This window comes from Trachymyrmex septentrionalis, unplaced genomic scaffold (genome assembly GCF_001594115.1).
Source record: "Trachymyrmex septentrionalis isolate Tsep2-gDNA-1 unplaced genomic scaffold, Tsep1.0 scaffold18, whole genome shotgun sequence".
In the NCBI taxonomy this organism is placed as follows: domain Eukaryota; kingdom Metazoa; phylum Arthropoda; class Insecta; order Hymenoptera; family Formicidae; genus Trachymyrmex; species Trachymyrmex septentrionalis.
The window spans coordinates 62,908-78,186 of record NW_017304969.1 but is presented as its reverse complement, the minus strand read 5'-3'; the positions used below and the strand labels follow the sequence as shown (position 1 = coordinate 78,186).

Here is a 15,279-nt window from a genome sequence, read left to right as displayed (position 1 = left end):
GAAAAAAATAAAAACAAACTTTCTTTAAATTTTTCTTAAAAATTTAAAATAATCTTTACCCCGTAGAAGTCAGGAGAGGGGGTGAGAACAAGATAAATCGAGAACAAACAGGAATGAACAGGCGCGAAACGAAAGGTTATACGATTCCTCTCCTCATTTTCTATGTCACGACGGGGAAGGAAGGAATTCGTCCAGGTGAAAAGAATGAAAATTTTTTGCTATAAAGGAAAAAAGAATTGTGGGGTTTAGGATCGTGGGATAGTTTCTAACGAATAAGATTTAGTACAACAATAACCGACTTTCTTTTAAAAAGACAAGAAGAAATTTATGAAACGTCTTCGCTTTAAAATAAATTTACGAATGGTTTTATTGCTTTTAGAAAATTCATTAATTTAAAGTGACAGATGTACGGCACAAAAATGTAGAATTCAATTGGAATAATGTAGGAAATTTATTCGTCTTCCTCTTTTCGAACTTTTGTGTATACTCGCGTGGGAAAAAATAACTTGTAGTATAATATTATATATGGAAATTTAGAAGATACAAAAATTAAATATTAGTTATATTGATAAAAACGTGAGACAAATTTTAAACGAGGGGAGTGTTCAATGTTCACCATGATTTTTCCTCATGACGAGACTTGAAGAAGAAAAAACAAACAAAAACCAACTGATATTGTCGATCAAGCGAGACAGAAATTTCCATTAAAATTATATTTTTTGCTGTAAGGTTTAATGTTTATCAGTCGTAGATTAATATTGTGTGAGAATCCTTTCCAATAAGAAAATACAAAAAGCAGAAGGAAAAATTTAAAACATGAGATTCGTCGTAATAATAAAAATTGTAAAGCGAGGCAAAACTTCTCTGGGTAATAATGAAAACGAGAGCTAAAGGTTTTATTAGGGTAAAAGCGAAAGGGGGGGGGGCGATGCTTTTCGTGATAATTTGTATGGGATCAGAAAAGGTGTTAGATTGGTTATAGGGATGCTCATAACTTAAAAGTTTTTGTCATCCCCGCTTCTTTAAATTTTATGAGAAAATCACTTCTAGTAAAGGAGGCGGTCGATTACCAAAATCGTCAAAAATCTATCGGCCTATGAAGGAACTAAGAATTTTTAGCGAATCTTTTCGTGGAAGAGGAATTTTTATGAATATCGCTACAAGCATAAATAGCACGCCCTGATCGAGCTAAAGTTTAGTCTTACGTTCAAACTCTGAAGTGAATTTTACAATTTGTGTGTTTTTAATTTTGCTTAAAAATGGAACTTCGCAGGTTGCTAGGGAAATTTTTCATCGTAGTTAGCAACTTAAATAAAAAATCAGTTGCTGGCGATTATCTGACAAAGTTGTCAGATAACGATGAAAAAAATTATTCCGTTTTCGGGAATTTTGTTGGTGAGTGCTCCAGTACACTAGTGTGTGTTATGCACAAACTAGGGCATTGCGGTGATGACGAGAGACTAAAAAATATAATCGCACGTCATCTCGAAATACGCGAGTGCTTTGGTCACGAGGAGGATGACGCTGGAAGTCACATAGCTGACTTCAAGCGACGCATTGGACTAAGAGGTAAGCAGTAATAATTTTTAAAATAGAATCTAATACATATTAGAAATAAAAGCTGACTTTATAATTAATAAATATTATAATTAAATTATAATATTTATTTCATAGAAGCCGGCAGTATTGTGGAGCGTGCGATACCGCATTGCAGGGGTCGGCCAGTAGGACGACTCGCTTTAAGGAGTCGTCGCCCTGCGGGAGAAGAAGAGGAGGGAGTACCAGCGAGTAAGTTTTAGAGAAATAAATATTAACTAATCGATTATAGAAATCCCGAATATTAAAATATTTTATTTTTTTCTAGGAAGAGCACGAATCGAAGAGGAAAACAATGTTCCGCCTCCGCATGACGTCCCCGTCATTGTAATCGGTAGGTATTTCGCAAATACCCAAGAAATCTAGTTCGTATAATATAGATGTAATATGCGATAAAGAATAAAATCAATTTTGTTTTAGATGATGATGATGACGTTGATGACGATAACATTGATGGGGATGACGGTGTGAGTCCAGCCGATTCCAGAGCACTGGTCTCACTGGGTTCCACAATTTTCATAACGTGTAAGTTTTAAAAAAATAAATTAGATGAATATATCAAGAGAGTTAGCTATATACAGAGTTAAAAAAATAATAATAATAAAAATTACTTTTTAGCTCAGGAAACTGAAGAGGAATTGATACAGGAAGAAGTGGAGGAGGAAGAGCAAGAGGAAGAGCAGGAGGAGGAAGAGGAAGAAGAGGAGGATAGCATTATCGATATTGATGATAATGGTGATGATGATGATGATGATGATGATGATGCCGATAATGATGACATCGACGATAATGCTGCCGATAACGTGAAAGTCATCTCCGAGAATATCAACGTCAATGATAACGGCGATGATGGAGAGGAGGAGGAGGAGGAGAAGGAGGAGGAAATAACACAGGAGACAACAGAGAAAGAAGGTAGCAGATATTACGTGCCTTTTGGAAATGAAGGTAATAATTTTTTTATTTTTTATTTTAAACAATATAATTGGAAACGAGACCGTTTATATTAAAACTTGAAATAACGAAGGGCCTTACCGGTCCGAGAGTTAAAATGTTGAACTACTATATAATATACATTCATTTAAATCGAATTAATTTTCAGAAATAAATTGCGAACCGATGAGATTATCGGATTCACACAATTAATCTGAAAAAAATAATCCCCCCAAAACATCCTAATTCTTAAAAAACTGTAATAAACTTATTGCGAAAAATAAGCCGATAATCTCAGCAGCAGCAGCAGCAGCAGCAGCAGCAGCAGCAGCAGCAGCAATGTCGGGGGAATATGGTGGATGAGGCAAAACATCCCAGCCAAGCGCCAATAATTTTCCACCTTCAATTTATCCAACTGTGAACAATACTTGTCCGAATCGATGGTTTCGTTGTTCGGTAGTAGCTCATAGTACACTATTCCTTTCCAATTCCACCAAATGCAGAGCATTACCTTCTTTGGATGTAAACCTGCCTTCGGAGTGGTCGATGGCGGTTCACCTCGCTTGCTCCATGACCTTTTACGCTCGACATTATTATAAATTATCCACTTTTCGTCGCCTGTTATGATACGCTTCAAAAATGGATCGTATTCGTTGCGTTTGTATAGCAAATCGCTGATGGAAATGCGATCAATACGATTTTTTTCAGTTAAGTCGTGCGGTACCCAAACCTCAAGCTTTTTTATAATCTGGAGCTTGTTTAAATGTTCGGAAACAACTGATTTGCCAATGTTTAACCTTGCTGCGATTTCCCGAACTGTGATTTGCCGATCGGAATCGATTAAAGCTGTAATTTGGTCGACATCGGTGGTGACTGGCCGGCCAGAGCGAGGAGCATCTTCAATATTCATTTCTCCTGAACGAAATTTAGCAAACCACTTCTGGCACATGCGATCACTTACGGCATCTTCCCCGTATACGGCACATATTTTTTTTCGAGTTTGTGTCGTGTTCTTGTCTTTGCGGAAATAAAAAAGCGTTATGCATCGAAAAACCACGTTATTTCCTTCCATCTTTAAGCTGATTTCAAGTAAACCGTTTTTAATTTATTGGGATAATGAATATCACTAATTATGCTTTGAAATGTCACTAATCAAAACACGAAAGCATCTGACACATCGCATCGACATAAACATATGATATTCGCCTTCAAACGACATCTGTTGAGAAATACGCACGAACTTTCCGGACAACCCAATACCTATGCGATTGTCGGAGTTACCCAAGGCTTTCGGGCTGCAGGATACTCTGGGCAAAAGTTTGTTTCCTCATTTGTTTAATACGTTGAACAATCAAAATTATATTGGTCCAATACGTGACGCACGATATTATTCGCCCGTTGTTTTTGGCATGGTTGTCCCAGCTGTTATCAAATCAATCGCGAAAGAAAACTTACGTCCGGGGTGTCGCGCGAAGGTACAATCGACGCACGATACGAACGAACTCTCGCAATGACATGGCGTCTTCGACAACGAGGATATAGGGTGATAGAGAAATAGGAGTGCAAATTTTTACGAGAAAAGCGCGAAAATCACGAGATACGCACTTTTCTCGAAAGCCATCCGATATTGATCAACTCTCCTCTCGACCCTCGCGAGGCGTTCTTTGGTGGTCGTACGGAAAATATCGTAACTCGATACGAAGTTACAGGTACGGAGAAAATACGCTACATGGATGTATGTTCTCTGTATCCATACATATTAAAAACGGGTACTTTCCGTTAGGCCAGCCAACGATTTATATCGGAGAACAGTGTTCGGAGCTGATTGGCGCAGCTCCGAATTTTAATTTCGATTGTGTCGAGGGTATCATTCGGTGCACAGTACTTCCTCCACGCGATCTTTTTCACCCTGTACTCCCGTACCGCGTACAAAGTAAATTGTTGTTCGGGCTGTGCCGTAGTTGCTGCGAAACGTTCTCGCAGGCCGAGTGCACTCACGATCTCCCCGCCGATCGTGAATTCGTAGGAGCGTGGATATTCTGCGAATTGCGCAAGGCTTTCGAGAAAGGTTATCTCGTAACGAACGTGAGCGAAATATGGCAGTTTAAAGTCACGCGGTTCGATCCTCGTACGAAGCAGGGTGGTTTGTTTGCCGAATATATCAACAGTTTTTTGAAATTAAAGCAGGAAGCTAGCGGATGGCCGAGCGAATGCCTGGATGACGAGAGTAAGGAACAGTACCTTCGGGAATACGAAAAAACCGAAGGTATTGTTCTCGATAAAAATAATATCGCCCGAAATCCTGGTTTACGGTCGGTCGCAAAGCTCTGCCTGAATTCTTTCTGGGATAAATTCGGCCATCCAATCTGCCTAATGCAGAGATCGAAAAAAATACGATTTGGCAGCGTTGCTCACGAGTTCAGAGCACGAAATAACCAATATATTACCTGTCAACGAGGTAATATATGTTTCGTGACGACTAAGCGAAGAGACGGTTGCCTCCTTCTCTGCAAACCAACCCGGTAATCGCGGCTTGGACGACGGTACAAGCGCGACTAATATTATATAAATATTTAGAGAAGTTAGGTAGTCGCGTTTTATATTGTGATACAGACTCGTGTATCTATGTAAACAGAGGCGAACAGAGCGAGTACGAGTCGCGTATGGAAAATTTTCTGGGCGATATGAAGGACGAGCTCGAGAGCTACGGCCGGGGCAGTTTTATCGAATCGTTCGTGTCCGGAGGCCCGAAATTCTACGCGTACGTCGTTCGTACACCGGAAGGTCGCCGACACGAGATCTGTAGAGTTAAGAAAATAATGTTAAATTATAAGAACTCGTGTATTATAAATTTTAATAGTATTAGAAAATTAATAATAGATAGATGAGAGAGAAAGACGCGATGAAGAAGAAGAAGAAAAAGAAGAAACGGACGGGGTAGCGATAAATTTGCGTTTTAGCGCAATTCATCGCACAGCGTTTCACGAAATCGTAACGCGAAACGAAACGAAGACGTGGGCACCGGTATTGGTAAAACATAAATTTATTAATAATCGTTATTCCCTTCCGTATGGCTTCAGAAGAGAATAACGTCTTCTTCTTCTTTTTCTTTCTCTCACTTATATTTTAAGCTCGCGAGTTTTCCGCTTATTCATGTAGTATAATATTTAAGTATTATGTAAGAAAAACATAAATATAAGTTTTTTTGTAAATAATAAATAGTCTAAGTATCCCTCTTTTACGAAAAAAGCATTTTATTAAATTGTATCAAATAATTTAATGTAAAAATGTAAAAATAAAAAAATGTAAATATTTAATTATAATAAAAATATATTATATTATTTCTAAAAATAATTGAATTTTATGTATAAGAGTTAGCAAAAATATAAACAAAAAAATTTTAAATTACATATGTTTCCTTTTCTCCTTTCCTCTTTTTTTAGGAAAAGTATCGAATAAAAATATTTTTTTACTTGAAGGAAAATAAGAAGTGATTTATTACTTAATTCTAACCAACCTTTTTTTTTCCGATTTCAATAAAAAGCTTTTCCTCGCAGCGACATCGCGGTAGTGGCATTGGTAAGCTTATCGACGACGATGTCGCGTACTCATTTAACGATAGAAATATACACCGATCGCAAATCTCTTTGACGCGCGCGAAGATAAGCTTATGCGTCGCGCCGCGGTGAGATCAGCTTTTCGCCAGCCGCGGTGCTCTTCGCTGACAAGCTCACGCGGGGGTACGCTGGCACGAGCACTCACCCGCCGCGCGAAGGGGGCTCTGTCGTCGCGTTGATCAGCTTATCTTCTCTTAAAATTATTTTTTTCACGCGTTCTAGAAATCAACGAAAATGACGTTTTTCCTTTTTGCTTTTGAAATTGCGCACGAAAATCGTTTGCTCATTTCGTAAAATGGACGTGCGTTGGAAACATCCTTGGACGTCGATCGTATGCGGACCGACTAGTTGTGGGAAGACGGTCTTCGTGAAGGCTTTTCTCAGGAATTTATCTCTCATGTCCGACGTGTGCTTCGAGAGAATTTTGTTTTATTACGCGGAATGGCAAGAAGCCTATCGTCGATTACAATACGATACGCGTAAAAGAACAGCCCTGGGGATGTAGCAATACTAAAACGGCGAAGAAGAAGAATATAATTGAATTTCGCGAGGAATTACCCCGTCCAGAAGATTACTCGAACGATCCGCTTTCTCCGAAATTAGTGATAATCGACGATCTTATGAGAGAATCGTCGTCGTGCGACGCGATCGTAAATCTTTTTACCAAAGGCAGTCATCACAAGAATCTCAGTGTTATTCTTATCTCGCAGAACCTATTCCACCAGGGGCGTGGACAGCGCGATATATCGCTTAACGCGAATTATAGTACATCGTCGTTTTCAAAAATCCACGTGATCGTGCTCAAATTCGTCATTTAGCGCGTCAAGTCTATCCCGACGATCCGAAATTTCTAGAAGAGGCATACTACGATGCCACATCGAGGCCTCACGGGTATTTGTTGCTCGATCTGAAACAATCAATTCCGGACGAGTATCGATTTCGAACGTGTATTTTTCCCGAGGATACGTTTCATTACGCCTACGTGCCGCGTAGATCGTTTTCCAGTGGATACGTATAAAAGTTGAATACGGCTAATCGCGTGTATCAGTCGTAGATTTTTCTCGCGATGAAGGTGGATGACGCGAAATCGCACAGAGCGACGAAAATCGCCACACATTCGATCGGTAAGAGAAACGCCTGTCTCCTCGCGGCGCTCTATCATTTGAAAAAAAATCATTGACAAAAATCAACGCACAACCTTCTTACATAGCGCTGATGAAAAATTAATTCGTTGTATCTGTGAATGTGTTTTTAATACACTCAAAGATAACGTCTCTCTCGAACGGAGTGAAAAAAACCGGTTAACCAAATACAGAAAAGCTCTGCGTTGCAAAACGCGGTAATTGGAAGAATAGAAGAAAGCTGTTGGTGCAGCGAAGCAGATTTTTACCCTATATTATCGGACCTATATTATCGATCTTATTATCGCTAATTATCGAAGGAACGAAATAGTAGAGGTAAAACGTTATGGAGAGGGCTAAAAAATGGTTTTAATTTCGATGGAAAATCTGGAGAGAATGCAGCATCAGCTATGTCAGAATCCAACATCGTTCGTTGACGGAGAGTCAAAAGAAATAGCAGTACCGCAAAATTCGGATAACACCTCTAATAACACAAACCCCGGAAACTCATCTAACGACTCGATGCGGAGATGAGTCGTATTCTCAATTTCAGATGGCCTCGTGACGAAAGCGAGAGGTGGAAAATGTACAGAGAGGCATTCACGATCTCACGCAAACATCCGATAACCACCGCCATCATTCCAATAGTAACACAGATATTACAGCAAAAAATTTCGAAATTTCGAGCGAGCATAATCATATGATGAAAAGCATCGAGGAAATACTGGAAAGCGTACCAAAATCTTATCATAAGCATGCACACTTACTGATGAAACATTTGCTTCGAAAAGCTGTGCTCGATAAACTTAGTTGGGACGAGCACGGAATCGTGACTATAGATGGTAACGTCGTGAAAGATTCGAATATCGCTGACTTAATAAACGAAACAATGCGCGAGAGAAAAATCGTGAAAGCAGTGGGTAGAAATCAGTTTGCATTACTCCGTGTGTTGAACATACCTTCTGCACTGGTGAGAAATAAAAGTTTATTGTCCGCACACGCTGATGCTATAAACATCGTAAAACTTCGACCGCATGCGAGTTCCACGCCTGTTATATCGAAAGAGCGAGTTCCATTGTATCGAGAGCCCGAGGAAGCAGAAAAACGTAAAAATTACGAACAAGAAATAGACGAGGAAAGCTCGCTGATTCTTTCTCGCACACGAAAAACTGATACCTCCGTATCTTTGCAAACAGGGAAAAGCCGGTTGCTCGGTTGGAAAAAATTCAGATAACGATGACGTTTGAAAAACTATACTACGATCCGTCGAATTACATATTCGGCGGTGGATAATCTAACTCGCGCCGTTAAACTGAATTTTTCACGGGGAGAGGTCGTACGCTGGCTCGAATCGCAAGACGCGTACACGTTGCACAGGCCATTGCACAGAAAATTTTCGCGATTGCATTACAACGTGACAAACATTGACGATGTATGGGAGGCAGATTTGATCGAACTTCGAAATTTAAAAAGTTACAACAACGGTTATTCCTATTTGATAGTAATTATCGATGTATTAAGCAAATATGTCTGGGTAGAACCGCTACGTGACAAAACGAGCAACAGCGTGATAAAAGCTTTTCAACGCGTATTAGCAAAAAGCGAAGGACGAGTACCTGTATACTTACAAACGTACAAAGGTAAAGAATTTGTCGCGCACCCAATGCAAAAATTTCTTAAAGAAAATGATATTCGTTTTAATGATATTCGCGAGTAACACGCAATCCGGACATTAAAGCCGTTGTCGAATGCTTCAACAGAACACTGAAGGAGCAAATGTGGCGTTATTTCACGCATAAAAATACGCGACGCTACGTCGATGTTCTACAGGACGTTGTACGTGCTTACAATCACACGCGTCACTCGTCCACGAGAATGCAACCTGTGGTAGTAACGAGAGAAAACGCCCGTGTCGCACGTGAAAATATATCACGTCGTTGGAAAAACGACATATTAAAGAAACGAACGCAAAAGATTAAATATCGCGTTGGAGATCTCGTTCGTATCAGTAGGGCGAAAGCAGCCTTCGAGAAAGGTTATGAGGCTAAACGGAGCGAGGAAATATTTCAAATTTATCGTATTCTCGATTGGCGAAATCCTCACGTGTACGAGCTACGAGATTTAGCAGACGAAGTCATAGACGGTATTTTTTATGAGCAAGAATTAGCACGAGTTGAGAAGAACCTAGAGGAAGAACAATTTATCGTTGATCACGTGATAAAGAGTAGAGGGCGAGAAGCTAATAAGCAAGTGCTAGTTAACTGGCGCGGTTATCTCAGTAAGTTTGATACCTGGATTCCGGCATCGAGTTTAATTTCTCTTCGCGATGGAGGGAGAACAATTTCTTCTGGTACTCCCGAGTAACAGTAGTATGCGCCACTTTCCTAATAATACAACGTCGTCCTTCATCACGGAATTATCTCACTCTATAGTGTTGCATGGAGAATGAGAGGTTGCGATAAGTGAGATTCAATTTCCTTGCACCTTTTTACACGTACGTCATAACGAAAATGTGATCAGATTCGTCGACGTTAAACCCGATGAGGAGACGAATGGCCCGTTTACGGCAAAAGAAGCTTCATTTCCAAATGGAATTTACAACGACATCCATGAGCCTATTGAGGCGATTAATATCGCGTGTAAAAATGTCGAATCGCATTTTTATTTCGAACAGCAAAGAGCGTCTGGCGGCAAAGTCTACATAAGTATTAACTGCGACGAAAAATGCAAAATGCTACATCATATAAACTTTTCCGATAATCTTCTACGAATGCTAGGTTTCTCAGTAGCAATTTCCAATAAAAATGAATTGTATTCCAGGCTCTCGATACGTAAACCTAATTCCAATGAGACAGAAGAGAAAATTTTTCTTACTCATGGATTTAATAAGAGCAAACACGTACAATCGGTTATTGGAGTGTCGAACCCTATAGTTTGTGGCGTGTTATCCCTGATAAAATGTTCGTATATTGGTGCGCCTTATATAACAGGCGATGTGCGTACTCCTCTTCTCAGAATAATACCGATCGAGATACGCAGTCATAATTACGCATTTGGTGCAAATTTGGTGAAGCATTTCTTATTTTCAAATTATATCCCCTTGCAGCGAACAAATTTCAGAACGATCGAAATAGATATAAGAAATCATCTTGGAAATAAAATTCCATTCGAATTCGATACGCTGACTGTGACACTGCACTTTAAACATAAGCAATAACTTTCTTTCGTATGCGCGAGCGTGAAGGTAACGCTAGTCTATAGTTAACAACTCGCAATGGAATGTGAGGAGTATTTTGATGCGCGGGATACCGGTAGCAGAGGTGGAATTCCACGTGTTTTCATCGGTTCACCCTATCAGCGCGGGCATGGAATCGGAAGCTTTCTCGGTGGGTTACTTAAAAAAATACTACCTTTTCTAAATAAAGGTGCGCGTGCTGTAGGAAAAGAAGCTTTACGCGCTGGAATTAACGTGATAGAAGACGTCGAAAATAATAAACCGTTAAAGGAAGCGGTCAAAAGTCGGCTCGTGGAATCGAGGGGTAATCTGAAGAGAAAAAATAAGCTCCCTGATGAGGGGATCTGGATATAAAATATCCACGAAATCCGTAGCGCTTCAGTTTCCACTCGGTGGTCGAGATAGACGTATCGCGCATCGTAAACGACGTCGGAGGGTCAAAAGAAAATCATCGAGAAGTACCACAGGGAAGAACAGCAAAAAAGTGAAGAAGAAAAAAAAAATTCGTGCTGCTGGAAGAAAAACGAAAAAACCATCTGCTAGGAAACATCGTGGCAAGAAACGCGACGTATCCGACATATTCTCTTAATTGAGATACGATTTACGACGAGATACGCTACTGGAGAAAAGCATGTCCTTTCTTCATATTCACTCCAGCGAGTGTATAAAGAGCGAACTCGATCTCTTCTCTCTGCCACCTACGCAAACTAGCATTGAGAGTTCGCAATGGATTTATTACAAACCCGTAACTTCGCTCGCAGACGACTCACCCATAGAATTCGTCATCCCCGGACATGGAGAAGACTATCTGGACCTCACTCACACCATGTTGAGCCTTCGCATACGCGTAGAAAGCGAGCGCGGGGAGAGTACGTCGGTCGCACCCGATGGCGGGACAAAAGTAAGCTCCGTAAATCATTTATTGCATTCCATGTTTAACCAAATCGACGTATATTTCAATCAAAAGTTCCTATAGCCATCAAACAACGCTTACGCGTACCGCGCGTAATACATCGAGGTGTTATTAAATTATGCTTTACCCGCAAAAACCTTCCATCTAACCACTTGTTTATGGGACGCGGATATCCTTGGTTACATGGACGACACGTTCGACGCATCAAATCCAAATACAGCGCTCAAGAGACGCGCGCAATACATTCGAGGAAATCGCGCGCTAGACCTCATTGGTCATCTTCACTGCGACGTTTTCAATCAAGATAAATTTTTGATTAATGGAGTGGAGGTTAGAATGAGACTCGTACGCTCGAAAAATTCATTTTGTCTTATGGAGAGTAAAACGCTATCAAAAATACGCATTCTTGACGCCAGTCTACTCGTAAGAAGAGCAAAAATAAGCCCGGGCGTGCTCCTCACACACGCCAGAATGCTGAGTAAAACTACCGCCAAGTATTCCCTTACGAGGGTCAAAGTTAAAACATTCACGATACACGCCGGCGTCGTGGGGGAATCAATAAACAATGCAATACTCGGACAGCTACCAAAACAAATAATAGTCGGCTTTGTCGATAACAAAGCGTTTAACGGTGATAGAAAATTAAACCCGTTTAATTTCAAAAATTACGAAATAAATTTCTTTTCACTGTACGCCGATGGCATGCAAATTCCGAGTAGACCGATACAAATTTTTCGAAAAACGACCCACTCTACGTTGAAGCTTATCACACATTATTCTCCGGAACCGGTATCCACTTTCTGAACGAGGGTAATTCTATAAGTAGAGACGATTACGCCAACTCTTTTCGCTTTCGATCTTACTCCCGATCTATCCGCTAATTGGGGGGGGGGACATTGGAATCTCGTAAAACACGGAAGCTTACGATTAGAAGTGAGATTCGAAAAAGCTTTTTCTGCGACTATTAATTGTATCGTCTATGCCGAGTTTGATAATGTTTTAGAAATCGATTCCTCGCGTCGACTTTTCCGGTTAGTTCTACGGCTTTCGCGAGAAAATTATTTTTCCTCCCTTACTACGCATTTTTTCTCGTCTAATTGGACGCGAGAATACGAAAAAGCTTCAGTCTTGATTGCGACACCAACGCCAACGTTTCGTGACGTAAAAAATAGTAGCGGAAATTCGAATATAATATCATAATGGATATAGTCATCGACATACAGGGTTTTCGCAATGTCGAAGAAAACTTTATTCCGAAAGAAGTCGCGGTTCTAGCGATTAACGCTGCGATCACCGGACACTGGATTATGACGTCATCCTGTCCATTTGAAGATTTACCCGTGAGAGCAAAACGAGAAAACGACTGGCTTACACGAAATTATCATGGAATCGAATGGTTCGATGGAGATGTCAATCCAAAAAAACTTTACGATACGTCTGCGTGACATTACACGACACGCACGCTACATCTATAGCAGAGGACAAGAGAAAGCTCGTTATCTGAGCAATCTACTTTCTAGAAACGTATATAATCTGGAGGGAATTTCTCCGGCTTTCAAAAATCTACCAGATTTCGAAAACCGTAGACAACGCTGCACGCATCACGGATTTCGAGCCGAATTACGCTGCGCCTTACGCAACGCTTACAAATTGAAACGCTGGCTAACTATACGACATACGCAACAAGTTATGATAACCTTTCCTCGGAAAAATTTCCTCGGAAAACGCGAGAGCGTCGTCGAGAGCAAAAAAACCGACAGTGAGAATTCTTCAATTTAATTTAAAAATCAGAAACACGATATCGCTCGCAACATTGAAGCGTGGAGAAAAAATATCGCGATGGAAAAGACGAATCAAAGCGTGGACAAACAAGTGACACAGATGAGGAGAAAAAAGATCTCTCAAAATTCGACTCGTGGACCGATAGAGATAAAGCTAACACCAACGTCTTGCAAGCATCGAGCATTTTAGGGAGCTCCACATTGCATATGCCAGCAAAAGAGATACATTTTGAATTTACGCAAATATTTCCTCTCTCACGCTCTCCGACGGCGAGAAATGAATTCGCTGGAAGTTTTAAACGCATAACATCATCTCCGTATACGACATGCGGGGGTCTATCCTGCCGATCGATTGCCGAGGATGTGGATGAGGTCGACCGCCATTGTCGCTAATACGGACGATCACGATCGACCTGGGCAACACTGGATCGCCTTGTACATCGATGAACGCGGGACAGGAACGTACTTCGATAGCTACGGCTTGCCGCCTTTGGATCCAAGATTCCTCTTACGACTTCGACGAAACTCCACCACGTATCGCTGGAATACGACAACGCTGCAAGGAATACTTTCTCAAACTTGCGGACAATACTGCTGTGTATTTCTATATTATTTGTGTAATGGCTATAATCTTAATCAGTTCCTTGATCTGTTTACCTCTGATTGTAAGCGAAATGATCGATTGATTGTACAGTTATTTCTTAACATTTTTCTTCATTGTAAACATAAACTCGTAAATTCTCATGCTGTATGCCGTCATGTTCAAACGTACACTCTTTTAAAAAAATAAAATAACTATTTCATGTAATATCTTTTTTAAGTAAACGTTTTTAAACTTGTAAATATTGCCTTGTTTCTTACTCCTACCCTTTCACCCTCACTTACAATAGATACATTTTCCCCCGTATTACAGACTCAGATAATGAACATTAAATACACAAAATATAGAAAGAATTTTTTAAAGCAATGCTCGAAGACGACGCGCCGCAACAGCTAAACATGTTCGTTCCTGTTTTACCTCACCAAAATTCTTCCGAACAAAGCAAGTCTCTCTCTCTCTAGGCCCGCAAATTTTCGTATAAGATCTCCTTTCTCATGCATTAATAACATTCACTGAATCACGTCGGAGACGTTGCCCCGCGACAAAAAAAGCGACCGTCATAAAATTCGACCACTATTCATCCCCCGCTGTTCGTACTCTAGCCTCGCGACAAAAGAATGCTGCAGTCCCAATCTCCACTCACCATATTTCAAACCTCCATTTTGTCTAAGGCCCTCTACCACCCACCCTCTCCAATCACCTTTTGAGTAGGTATAGAGCGAACCAATCAAATCTTGAGCAAGTATAGGGCGAAGCAATCAGAACACACCATTTAATTACCTTATTACCCCCTCCCTTCACTCCTCGACCAATCAGAACGCGCCCTTTCTCTAGACTGACCTGTCTAGGCCACGCCCACGGCGCCAGAGGCAGACGTGGAGGGGGTTTGTTTTGATGCCCTATGGCTGCCCATATACTACTTCTGTAATTATAAATTTTTATATACAAAAATTTCAACAATCAAGAGTTTCAATCCGAAATATTTTATTTATTTACAGAACCATATAACCATGCAATTTCTACATCTAAAACTGAAACATTGCTCTATCGAATGATATAAAAATTAATTAAAAAAAAAAAAGAATATACGAGGTCTGTTCAAAAAGTATCGCGAATTTTGTGTTTTTTCAAAAATTATTTATTTATTCATGAATATCTATTTTGTCCCCTTCAAAGTAATCCCCATCAGATATTATACACTTGTGCCAACGTTTTTTCCAATCCTCGAAGCACTTCAAAAAATTATTTTTTGTGATCTTGTTCAGCTCCTCCTTCGATGCCGTCCTTATCTCCTCAATCGTAGCGTAGCGTCGTTCTTTCATGGGCCTCTTCAGTTTCGGGAACAAGAAAAAGTCACAGGGAGTCAGATCTGGGGAAGTGGCTGCGGCATCATTAGTGTGTTGTTTTTGGTCAAAAATTCGCGCACAAGCAACGATGTGTGAGCAGGGGCGTTATCATGGTGCAAAAGCCAATTTTTGTTCTTCC

The 15,279-nt window shown here is 40.4% G+C and overlaps 2 protein-coding genes and 1 pseudogene across 2 annotated transcripts; 2 read left to right on the top strand and 1 right to left on the bottom strand.

Moving 5' to 3' along the window:
- Nucleotides 1-1,259: 1,259 nt before the first annotated feature.
- Nucleotides 1,260-2,739, top strand: LOC108746582 (nucleosome assembly protein 1;4-like). The gene is made up of 6 exons (XM_018483438.1): nucleotides 1,260-1,569; nucleotides 1,675-1,788; nucleotides 1,865-1,930; nucleotides 2,017-2,121; nucleotides 2,215-2,541; nucleotides 2,696-2,739. The coding sequence occupies exons 1-6, from the start codon at nucleotides 1,260-1,262 to the stop codon at nucleotides 2,737-2,739; spliced, it is 966 nt and encodes a 321-aa protein (XP_018338940.1).
- A 55-nt stretch (nucleotides 2,740-2,794) lies between these two features.
- On the bottom strand, nucleotides 2,795-3,598 carry LOC108746581 (histone-lysine N-methyltransferase SETMAR-like). Its single transcript, XM_018483437.1, has one exon. It carries the CDS (start codon nucleotides 3,596-3,598, stop codon nucleotides 2,795-2,797), a length of 804 nt encoding a protein of 267 aa, XP_018338939.1.
- Nucleotides 3,599-13,515: 9,917 nt separating this feature from the next.
- On the top strand, nucleotides 13,516-13,879 carry LOC108746579 (annotated as a pseudogene).
- The last annotated feature ends 1,400 nt before the right edge of the window (nucleotides 13,880-15,279 follow it).